The 12463-nt window shown below is 43.9% G+C and overlaps 1 protein-coding gene across 1 annotated transcript in view; it reads left to right on the forward strand.

Moving 5' to 3' along the window:
• ALPK2 (alpha kinase 2) overlaps positions 1-12463 on the forward strand; it is a 145099-nt gene that overhangs the window by 33303 nt on the left and 99333 nt on the right. Inside the window, 2 exon segments of the mRNA XM_035712423.2 lie at positions 6141-6268; positions 9446-9563. Of these exon segments, the coding sequence (XP_035568316.2) occupies positions 6160-6268; positions 9446-9563 (227 nt within the window). The 5' untranslated portion in view covers positions 6141-6159.

The following is a 12463-nucleotide window of genomic DNA, read 5'->3' on the forward strand; positions in this document are numbered from 1 at the left end:
GGAAGTATACACAATTTAATGCCATGCATGCCACAAAATTATATATAAACACACATATGAGATACACATAAATGGATAGAAAGTATATAGATATAACAAAATATAAATGTTATGTAAATGTATACATATTTAGATGCTGATATACATACATGGATAGAAAAATGCCTGAAAGTACAGCAAATCTTTCCTCTTTTTAAAAAAAATATTTTATTTATTTATTCATGAGAGACACACAGAGAGGCAGAGACACAGGCAGAGAGAGAAGCAGGCTCCATGCAGGGAGCCCGACATGGGACTCGATCCTGGGTCTCCAGGATCACGCCCTGGGCTGAAGGTGGTGCTAAACTGCTGAGCCACCTGGGCTGCCCCACAAATCCTTCCTCTTGAGAAGGTATTGAGATGGAGGGATAGGCATGAGGGAAACTTTGCCTTTATATGTGTTTTTACAAATACATGTAACCTATGCATTTAGAATCTGTATAATTAAAGGCAAGCCAATTTTTCTTTTAAAGGAAATGACTTGTTCTGGACCCCACAGCTAAAAGAAACAAAATAAAGTCATGCAAATCTTGTGCTCTTTCCAGTTAACATGTTACCTCTCCATGTCTGTGAACACCACCAGAGCCCCCTCTGCTTATATCAGTAATTCAATATTGGTTGTCCTCGTTTAGCGGAGAATGATAAATCTGTCTCCAAGGAGTCTAACCTTCAGAAAAGCCACGAAACATGAACCACAGCCTGACTTAACTGTCCTCTCTCCTTTATAGTCAGCACAGTCGTGGCTGGGACAGGCAGTGACTGAACCGTCTCTATGAGTCAAATAGCATGTTTGTAAGTGTTGTAACCTGTGGGACTTCACCGTCAGGAAGCAGTCACCTGGGGAGGAGTCAGAGATGACACATAAGGTTCCCAGTGTCACCCTAACTCTTCTTCTTGGCAGTTTGATATGTCCTTTCTTCCCTTTCTATCCATAGGGGTGGATCCTGGGAATGGGGATGGCAGGAGTCATGTCTTGAAATTACTATTACAGGTGAATGTTCCATGAGGAGAGATTTTTAGACATCTATTGGTGTATTGCTTAAAAAAATTATTGTGGTAACCCACAGCAGGAAAGGAAATTGATGAAACCAAGTGACGTCTTTCCTTAAAGCCTACTGATTACCACCTCGAAGACCAATTATGTGGCAGGTTCTCGTTAGGCCATTTATGTAAGGATTATTCTAATCCTTAGAACATTAGCATCATCTCCTTTTACAGATGAAGAACTTTGACCAGGTAAGTGGCAGAGACAGATGTAGATATGTCCCTTGCAAGTGACAAAGCCTGGGTTCGGTCCTCAGTCCTGTGATGTTTCCTGGATCAGGAGAATTTTCCAGATTCTAGAGCCCTTCCCCCCGCTAACTCCCTCCCCCCCCCCCAATCATCTAAGTAAGTGTCCTAGGAATGTGGAGAGCCAGGGCAGTCAGTCTTGTGCCCCGACAGTTGCTCCCAAGAAGGGTTGAAGAATGGTGTAAAAAGGAGTGAATACTGACCCATGATGCAGCACAAATGGACCTTGGAAATGTCGCGCTAAGAGAAAGAAGCCAGTCACAAAGGACCACGTAGCATTTGATCCTGTTGATCTGAAATGTCCAGGATAGGCAAATCCACAGAAACAGAAAGTGGATTAGTGGTTGCTCGGGGCTGTGTGTGTAGCTTTGGGTGAAGGGACAGAAAGATGAGAACTTGAAAGCTAAGGAGTGTGGGATTCTTTTTGGGGAAATGAGACTATTCTAAAATTGATTGCGGTGATGGTCACACAACTCTGAATATATTGAAAGCCGCTGAATTGTACACTGTAAATGAATGAATTATATGGCATGTGAATTCTATCTCACTAAAGCTGTTAAAAAATGTTGCATATCTCTCAGCCTTGCTGCCAGTCAGATGGGCTAATGTTTTCAATCAAAGCCGCATTTAAAAAAATAATTAGTGCTAACATTTATCGGGCTCCTACTTTTGTGCCAGGTGCTGTACGAAGTGCTTTGCAAGCAGTAACTCGTTTAATCTTTATAACAACCTAGGAAGTATAGACCACTGTTTTGCCTTCATTTTACAGATGAGGAAGCTGAGGCACGGAGGGGTCGTGACACGCTTCTTGACAATGCTGGTAGGGAGTGCCGCCAGCGTGTGAAGCCAGGGTATCCGGCTCTGGATCTCCTAGCACCTGTGCCATGCTGCCGCTCAAAAACAATAAAGGGATGCATTGGAACTAAGAGCTCTGACTCCTACTCCCTGCTTTTCTTGAGTTGTAAAACCTACTTACATGCTGTGTCCAACCAATATGCTACCTGGTGTATAAAATACAGTAAAATTGCATGGTTCTCATTTTTGGAAAATTTGCCAGACCAGTAATAAATACTCCAAATATCTTTATTTGGAGGATGATTCTAAATCTCACTCTCTTTCTCTTGCCTTCCTTTTTCTTTTTCTTTCTTTTTCTCTTTCTTTTTTCTCTTTCTTCTTCTTTCTTTCTTTCTTTCTTTCTTTCTTCTTCTTCTTCTTTCTTTTCCTTTCCTGCTTTCTTCTTCTCCTTTTCTTTCTTTTCCTTTCTTCCTTTTCTTTCTTTCCTTCTTTCTTTTTCTTCTTTTCTTTCTTTCTTTCTTTCTTTCTTTCTTTCTTTCTTTCTTCTTTCTTTCTCTTTCTTTTATTTCCTTCCTTCCTCCTTTCCTTTCCTTTCCTTTCCTTTCCTTTCCTTTCCTTTCCTTTCCTTTCCTTTCCTTTCCTTTCCTTTCCTTTCCTTTCCTCTTTCCTTTCCTCTCTCTTTCTGAAGCTGTACTTTGATATGTTTGCCAACCCTTGTTCTATATTTTATATTAAGTTAAAACAGCAGATGAGGTCACAAATACAACTTGCATTTTCAGTTCTGAAATACAGTAAAAAATTTAAAAGTGGACTTAGTCCATTCTTACTGCCTTTTGCTTACATTTAGCCCCAACAATGTTTGTTCAATAATACTGAGAAATATCAACTTTTATCTCAATTCCATAGCTCTAGCTCTCATCACCTGCTCAGACCTCTGAAATGGATGAGCAAATACTGACATTAACCGAAGAGCTGCTTCTTTCTGTGTGTATTTTCGGTGGGGGGGAGGCACAGTACGTGGGGTGGGGAACATTTCTTCAGCAGTGAAAGAACAGCACGTTGCCATTCATTTTTCCTGGCTTCTGAGCACCTGTGGGACCCACACTCATTCTGGCTTAGTCATCTATTCGTACAGTAATTCAGCCACACACACCAAGTCTTCTGTAAACTTCCTTGTGCAAAGTGGCTACCATAAAAGTTGCCCTTTGGAGTTATTTGTCTTTGAGATTTCTTTCAACCTAGTTGAGATAGTTTTTCCATTAGACATTTCTGTGACTGCTAAGTAAATAATAATGCAGGTCAAGTCTGGCCTTTTTATACTGATTGGAACCATCAACCACAAATGTACTTATTATGTAATCTGGAGTGCAGGTGTCTGTTTGACATCTTGCCAACAGAATTTCTTGCTGTTCTGTGCAACTAACTTACTATCTAGACTAAGAGGTGCTTATGATCTTTTAAATATAATACCTATTAATCAGGAACCCTGTGGGGCCCAATCTCTACAGGTTGCATTTAAAATGTCCTATAACTGGGGCACCTGGGTGGCTCAGTTGGTTAAGCAGCTGACTCTGGGTTTCAGCTGCTGTCATGATCTCAAAGTCGTGAGATCAATAAGTGGGGAGTCTGCTTGGGATTCTCTCTCCCTCTCCCTCCAGCTCTTGTGCGTGAGCTTTCTTTCTCTCTCTTTCAAATAAATAAATAAACAAATCTTAACAAATAAATAAATCCAGTAAAATGCCCTGTAACCTAAAATCACCAGAAATGCAATTCAAGTCTTGATTAAGGGGTGTCGAGAGGATCCAATTAACAAATGTAGAGCAAAACTTCTTAACATCCTCTTTTCCGTTTCTCTGGCTCAATCTTCTTTGCCCCAGTTCCCCGCAGCCCTGTGGGATTCTCTCCCTGCCCTTGTGCTCTGTCTCAGACCTAAGCACTTACCTTCCTCTTTGATGCAAACCTACTATTTCTTCAGCTGTACAGCTCTCTCTCCCCGTTCTGTATGTTAGCTGAACCTCAGGTCAAAGCACAAAGTTGCTTTCTACACATTCTCCTGAAGAAAGGAAGGAAGTACATTCTCCTAAATTAATTGTTTTTACCCCCATACTCAGAGAGCTTGGGTGTTTCACTAAGCAGCAGTTGGGAGTGCTTTTTTGTTTTCAAGGACTAACCTTATTTCTAAACAGAACACCTTAAGATTAAGGAAATGCCCTGGGAACACCAAATGCTGAAGGAAAGGCCTCAAAGGGGAGGAAGCACTAGTGGCCATTGGTGAGCAGAATGTTCTCGGGGCCGTGTCCACCGGGCAGGGCCAGCCTCAGGATCCCACAGTGTGAGCCTCGCACAGGGCCCCATGCCCAGAAGGGCCCCAGCACTCAGTTTATGGCTCTGTTGTTGCCATCTCAAATAGCTCGATCATTTTTGAACAAGGAACCCCTCATTTTCTTTTCTTTTCTTTTTTTAAATTTTTTAATTTATTTATGATAGTCACAGAGAGAGAGAGAGAGGGGCAGAGACACAGGCAGAGGGAGAAGCAGGCTCCATGCACCGGGAGCCCGACGTGGGACTCGATTCCGGGTCTCCAGGATCGCGCCCTGGGCCAAAGACAGGCGCTAAACCGCTGCGCCACCCAGGGATCCCGAACCCCTCATTTTCATCTTGAACCAGGCCCTGCACATTGGAGGAATTGGTTCTAAATAGTTAAGGTCCACCCATATGGAGTGGGATTTCCCCTTCGATGATACAGTTGTGACCATTAAGATACAGCCTAGAGCTTGGATCGCTCCTGCTTTTGGATGCTCAGCATCCCCAGAATCACCGTTTGCATGTCAAAGTGCGCCTCACCCCATTCATGCTAAATGTATCCCACTGTGGGATGTGCTTTCCCTTTCCTGAGCTTTGAGCATATGGGAACTGTTCACCAACATCCAGAGGAGTGGGAGCCTCCCGTTTGGATAGAGCAAAATGTTATTTACAAGCGCGGGGCTCTCCAAAGGATCATTTTGGCAGAGTGGTGCTAGCCTGTATCTGGAGGAAAGAGAGGATAGGTAGGGTCCTCTGGGTTCAGACAGACCTGGCTTCTTAGGGGTGTGTGGGTTGTGCACTGCGCAACTCCGGGGACACCTTGCACGCTAGCAGTGTCAGCCTACACAACCATGAAGGGCACCCCAGGACAGCAGCCACTTGGGCTGTGTGACCTTGAGCAACTTGTCGAATTTCTCTGAGATTCCACATGGGTAAGATTCCACATGGGTAAGATGTAGGAGGTGTTAATAACCATTCAGGGAATTTAAAAGAAATGAAATGAAATTACACACCTGGTGACTAATCAAGTGTTAAAAGCCTTCCAGTATCAATGAATACAGGCTTGCTCAAAACTGCCAGCCCATCCCCCGCCCTCCTGGGGGCGCTCGTCTGGGGGCTCAGAGGGAGCAGTACTTTCCCAATTTCAAAATACCTCCCACCTGGAGATTCCTTTGCATTTAATCAACTCTTTATTTGGACGCAAGCGTGGCTTGCACCCTTTTTGAGTGCAATGAGAAGACTTTAAGGACAGAAAGAAAGAGAAAAGAGAGATGGTAAAGCCGTGCTCTCTGTCTGGGGACCAGCTGCCTTGCAACCCACTGGGGTGCATGCTTCTGTACTGGGGCTGCCCTCCCTGGGGAAACTTGGCAGTGTCTGCAGATATTTTTGATTGCCACGACTTGGGGGAGGGCTGCGGCGTCTGGTGGGTGGAAGCCAGATGCTGCTAAGCATGCGACAGTGCACAGCACAGCCCCCACGACAAAGCATCTGGTCCCAGTGCCGGGCGTTGCGCAGGTGAGAAAACCTGCCCACGGGCTTCTTGCAACCTGCCCACCTGCCCACCTGCCCACCTGCCGAGGGCCACCGCCCAGCCTTCCGCAAGCCAGGGACACGCTGCGTTCCTTCTCTCCCCAAGAGCCACCACCAGCACTCCCGGGAAAGTCAGAGGAATCCCCCAACAAATGGTGATGTCAGGGATTTTTGTTTTTCAGATTCACGTGGCATGAAAGGATGACAGACTTGGGAGGGCCCCAGAGGCGCACACTTTGTTTTTTATCTACGTTACTTTCCCAGAAGGTTCCTGAGAAGTCAGACGCCGTGCTTCGCTGCATAATATCTGGTAACCCTCGGTGGCTAATGACCCTCTGCAATCTTCCTGGGGCCCAGGGTTTTAGGCTCACAAAGGCATTATTAAAAACATCATGGCCTGGCTAGCGTGGTCTGAGTGATCAGTGGAACAACTAAATCCTCTATGATTTTTTTCCCCCAATCTGGAGAATTTCTTCAAGTAGCTTCCTGGCCATATTTTTTTTTAATATTTTATTTATTTATTCATGATAGTCACACACACAGAGAGAGAGAGAGAGAGAGAGAGAGAGAGGCAGAGACACAGGCAGAGGGAGATGCAGGCTCCATGCACCGGGAGCCCGACGTGGGATTCGATCCCAGGTCTCCAGGATCGCGCCCTGGGCCAAAGGCAGGCACCAAACCGCTGTGCCACCCAGAGATCCCTGTGGCCATATTTTAATGATCCTTTTCACTTCACATTGTGGTTCTTGGTTAGGCGATTCCCACACTGGTTGTTTTTTCAAATAATACACTCTTAATTTCCTGTGTACGTAGGAATGGGATGATTGACTTTACTTCAGATGACTTGATGAAATCTTCCCTCACTCTTTCCCTGACATTCCCAAACTGGCTAAATGCATCTCCCGCTGCTCGCCTTCTTCAGGTGTGCTAGTCAACAGTAAAGAGGGCAAAACCAAGGCTGAGGATGCCCAATGGAGAGAAGCAGGAGACTGGAACTCCCCCTGGACTGGAGAGTAAATAGCCCAGACCTGGCCCCCTAATAGGTACCCCCAGTAGTAAGGAGGATTTATTATTAAAAGGAAATAGTAGAAGCAAAATAGTAGGGTAGGGAAGTAGTATCTTGTACCTTGTGGGTTTTCTTTCTTGGATTATGTCTCTTCCTTCAAAGACAGAGGCACCGGTGGTCTTCCCTGAGGGTACCTAGAAAACTCTTCTCCCCTGAGCTCACTTTTTCTAGGGAAGAGGAGAGGAGCCAGCTTCTGAAATGGCCACGATTCCTTAGCCAAAGTCGTAATAAAATCTCTTCTCTGGTCTGGGTGCTGGAGTGTATGACTGTGCGCTTAGCTCCTTTGAGGCCAGAGCCAAGCCCCCATCTTTCTCGGTGTTTGTCCATCATTGAACCTTCAGAGGAGGGACAGGCACAAGTCTACACTGAGCCTTCATACTGGGGCTCCCATGTCTCCTCAGGAAGCCCCAGTGTTGGGACATACACGAAACTTGCCTACCAGTCCCCACACCCATTAGCCGGATGCTTGTGAAACATTCTGGAGGTGGCTCTCAATATGTGACCTGCAGGTAGGCTTCAAAAACAAGGGAGGATTTTCGGGTGAGGTTTCCAGCAAGTGGAGGGAGAAAAGAAAACCACCCACAAGGTATAAGATACCACTTCCCTGTGTAAGTCTCATTTCTGGCTGATTATTCAGATCTATACTGCACAGAAGGAAAAAACCCGTCAGCCATTAAGAAACTGCGGGCATCAACCAGCCCTGATCAGTGTGAATAAGAAAACTGGGGTCCAAGCGATTAGAATGAGTTCCCCATACCTTAGGTACCGTCTTTAAAAAAAAAAAACCACACACAACTATGCATAAAAATAGGAGCAACTCGATACTTCCTGGGAAGGAATCTAGTAAATTTGACTAGATGATTTTAGGGGGATGCAAAGCTGCTAAGAACAAGCCGAAATGAATTATGATCAGCAGCATCCTTGACGATTTTTCAGGGAAGCTCATTTTTGGTGGTTTAGTCATTTGCCTGGAAGGGACTCCACCAAGCCACTGGTAAAGAAGGATGTGTCCTTGCACGCAGGCCTGTCTGCTCCTGGTTCCGCGGACCGATTAGTCAGGCCCCTGCCTAAAGAGAGAGAGGCAAGGAGTGATAGCCACAGTGGCCACCAAGCACATTGGTGGAGTTAGCACAGAGGTAGCCTGGCTGGGAGGCCCCAGATCAGACAAGACATGGGGAGAGAGGCAGGGCCTCTGAGCACCCTCAGGTCCCTGTCCATGGTGCAGATCTCAGAAGCGCATCCAGCACTTCCCATAGTGATCTCTGGGGCCGCTCACCAAAAATCCTGTGATGAATTAAACAGAAACACAAGAAGGATGGATCTAGAAAGTGTTTTGTTTCTCAATATTGGGCTTTTCCTCTGATCACATGGCACATTTTGGTATGTTTTCAATGAAACAGAGGCTAAGGGGAAAGCTCACTGGGACACACTGGAAACCTTCCTTCGGCTGTAACATGGGGTAGAAAAATCCCAAGAGGTGATCTGGGGTTTTGCCAGATGAGTCCATTGGCATCACATCTGGTTAATGATCACAAGGGCACGATGGGCTCCTTCTGAGGGAGAAGGCGTAGGGCAGTGTCTGTGATGGCGCCAGCCAGGTATGCACAGTCCCAGCCTGGGAAACACACATCCTGGACTCCTTCATCCTTAGGAGATGGCATTTTGCTCCTGCACTTCGTTCTTCCCTCTTCTGTGCCATTACAGTTAAAGTACAATTTTCCAAAGGTCAAGCGACTTCCCTGCAAATGTGAAACGAACATTTCAATGGTTTCATTCAATCTTTAAGTAGAGAGGGAACCGGAAAGTAGGAAGTCCTGGTCAAAGAACATTTGAGGAACTATTTATTTATGGGCAACTTGATAAAAGAATGTTAGGATAAGATTGCTGATCCAGGTAAAATACTGGTTAATGTCCTATAGGGCAATAAACCATGACTTACAGAGTTATTTTTTTCAGCCAGGCAGAGATCATTTACATCTCCACTGGATAAAAATTTACCAGTTTACATGTAGCTTCACTAAATCTGGGAATTTTAATCAGTAGTAATCTTCGAATTAAACAGAGTACATTCCTCTAGATGGACCTTTGTCCCCCTATGACACTGAAAGAAGATCCTATCCACATTTTTGCCTCATATCCATGTTTTAGATAATTTTTCTTAATAGCTCCTTGAGATTAGGGAGAGGATCCTTCATTTTGGATGCCTCACCCCCACCCCAGCATCACATCATCTTAGGCATGTAGCATGCTCGTTAGTGCTTATTGAGTGATGCATTTGAATCCAGGAGAGGGCATTCCCCAACCGAGATACTTCATCATGCTCATCCCTATTGCTTATTACCCATTCTTGTTCATAGCTTTATGATTTTTTTTCTGAAAATACTTAATCCAATAAGAACATTCTTATGTCTTCATTATCAGGTCAACCCAAGCCAGAGGTAACTTGGTATAAGAATGGCCGAGCCATCGAGGAGTGTGGCATTGTTTCCAGTTATGAATTCTTCCAGAATCAGTATATTCATGTGTTACATCTCTATCGGTAAGTAAATGTGCCTCTGTGGACTGTTTAGCAAGGCCCCTGCATTATGTCATGTGCGGGTTGATGTCGGGGAAGGCCAAAAGATTGGCTCCTATTTGCTTTTCGTACTCCCATGTTAGATGCTATGAGCAGACGTCAGCCAAGGCATCCAGCTGAACTCTGTCTGGTAACTGTTCACACTCCTCTAATTTGCTGCCATTGATGGAATTACAGCTTTATCTAGACTTTTATTCAAGGTGGTCCGGGCATTTTCCTTCATTAAATGAGCTCTTCATTTAACCTTGTTCTCTCTGGAAAGTCAAGAAATGCAACAGGGTTTTGGCACCGTCACCCAACGTTTCTTGCGTAACAACGGAAGGAAGGAGGAGTGGCTGGCCATGATCCCATAGCACACTGGTGACGGCAGAAGGCTGGAAACCATGACTTCTGGCTTGATTTTAGGAAGTAGTATGGTCCAGTACAATGGTTTCTATTCTTTTTTGTTTCCCCAAGAACTATTTGTTTGATGAAATCAGGAAGCTCCACATATGAAGTAGAAAATATAAGAACTGCTTTGGTTGAAAGTGGGTGGACAGTCTGCAGGCTCTTAGTCCTCTGTGCTACAGAACTGGTCAGATGGTCCTTACGGGGACTCTGAGGAGCCCCAGGTCTGCAGAGCATGGTATGAAAATGACCAGTAGGCATGCGCATGTGCAATAGCCTTGGATCTGAGAATAACAGAGTAAGAATGGGTTTTGAATTCTGGCTCTACTATTTTCTGGCTGTTTGACCATAGCCAGGTATTTAATTGTTCCAAGACTGAATTTCTTTATCTGCAAAATAAAAGGATTGCTGAGAGAATTGAATAATATTATGCTTGTAAAGTTCTTGCTGTGTAGTAGTTGTTCAATAAACACTAGCTTTCTCATTTTTCTATCCATTCTTTTGTATCAAAATATGATCAGAGAACTCTTTATCATGGTTGAAATTCTTAACTGGCTTACAGAATATCTAACTTGATAGTCAAGATGCTCATTTATTCATCCACTATTTAATTCACTTTTTTAAAGATTTTATTTATTTATTTATTTGAGAGGGAGAGAAAGTGTGCAAGTGGAGGGAAGGGTAGGGGGAGAGGGAGACGCAGAACATCTCAAGCAGACTCCACACTGAGCACAGAGCCCAATGTGGAGCTCAAACTCACCACCCTAAGATCATGACATGAGTCAAAAACAAGAGTCAGACACTTAACCGACTGAGCCACCCAAGTGTCCCCATTTACTATTTAATTCTTTAAACAATATTCATCAAGCAGCTATTATATGGCAGTCATGTTGCATAATGCTAGAGGTAGAGATGAACAACATAAACATTGTCCATGCTCTCATCAAACTTTGAGTCTAGTACAGAAGATAAATGGTGAACAAATCATGCCATTCCCTCCCCTGCTCCCCAGTATACCAGAAGCCAGCCCAGGTGCCACTTGCCACCCTCATCCATGGAGTAGACATTCCTGCCTCTTCACTCTAATTTTGTCAAGGCCTTCCCCTCCTTTCTCTTCATCCTGTTCAACTTAGAATCCATCTCTATAGTTCACAGTAATTCTAGTTACGGCTCTGTCTAGCCTCGACATTCTCTTCTCTTTTGCATGGACACCTCTTTGGTGCTTATTTATTGCTTAGGATTGACAGTTCAGTGGACTGTAGGCCTCCTTGGGGTAGGAACAGTCTCTGTTTCACACTAATGCATCCCCTAGGACCTAGTAAAGTGCAACATAAATATTTACTAAGAGGATGGGTGTGTGGATGGTTTTATATGTACCATAAATATATATGATGTTAATTTAGATCAACATTGGCAAACTTTTTCTAGAAAGAACCAGATAGTAAATATTTTAGGCTTTGAAGGCCAGATGATCTGTCACAACTACTCAATGACACCATAGTAGTATAAAAGCAGCCATAGACTATATATATTTAAGCATGGCTGTGTTCCAATGAAACCATTTACAGAAACAGGTAGGGGACCAGTTTGGTCAATGGGCTATAGTTTGCTAATCCCTGGTCTAGATGGTAAGATCCTTGAGTATCTACATACTGTACTCTTTGTATGTTTTCCATTCTTCCCTTTGTCCCTCTGAGCACTCAATCCATATTCCTTGATTAATTTTAGTCTCACACTTAGCTAAAATATTATACTCACTTTTTTTAGCCAGGAGAGAGGCTTAATGAGTGTTCTTTGACTGATGGAATGCCACTTAAGAATTGAGGTTTGTTATCTACGTTATTTGCTGTTTATACAAGACCAGAAATGTAGGCACAACCAGTGTTTGTGGGGTAAGGGAGCTAAGGGATGGAGGAATGAGAAGACCATGATGAAGCCCAGGGGCAGGTGGGCAGGTTAAAATGGGAAGAGAAATTTATGAAGACAACTTGAGCTGTGGGCGGGGCACGGAGTCCTCATTCTCATCCCAGAAGTCCAGCAGGTTTACTGTAACAACTAAAGACCCGAGTTGAAGAAATGTATTCTTTCCAAACTCTTGTTTTGCCATTTTGAAAAGTAGCCTCTGGGAAAGGCATTCAGTCCTGGTACAAGGAAGATTGATGGGGCAATACGATATCAGATGCAGTTGTATTTTTCTGCTTAGGAATGTGCTAGGTACTAATGATCTTTTGAAAACTCTGACTTTTTAACACCAGTAAAGTTCTGAACCATAAGTGCCCATGAGCATCCCCCAAGATACTTTTAAAACCCTGTAATGCTTGGCCTTCAACTTTGACTAATTCACTCTGGACCCCAGGTGATTCCAATGTAATTGCCCAAGGTGAAAAATTCTTATTTATTTATTTATTTATTTATTCATTCATTCATTCATTCATTCATTCATTCATTCATTCATTCATTTATTTAATCTTTACACC

This window comes from Canis lupus, chromosome 1 (assembly GCF_003254725.2).
Source record: "Canis lupus dingo isolate Sandy chromosome 1, ASM325472v2, whole genome shotgun sequence".
In the NCBI taxonomy this organism is placed as follows: Eukaryota; Metazoa; Chordata; class Mammalia; order Carnivora; family Canidae; genus Canis; species Canis lupus.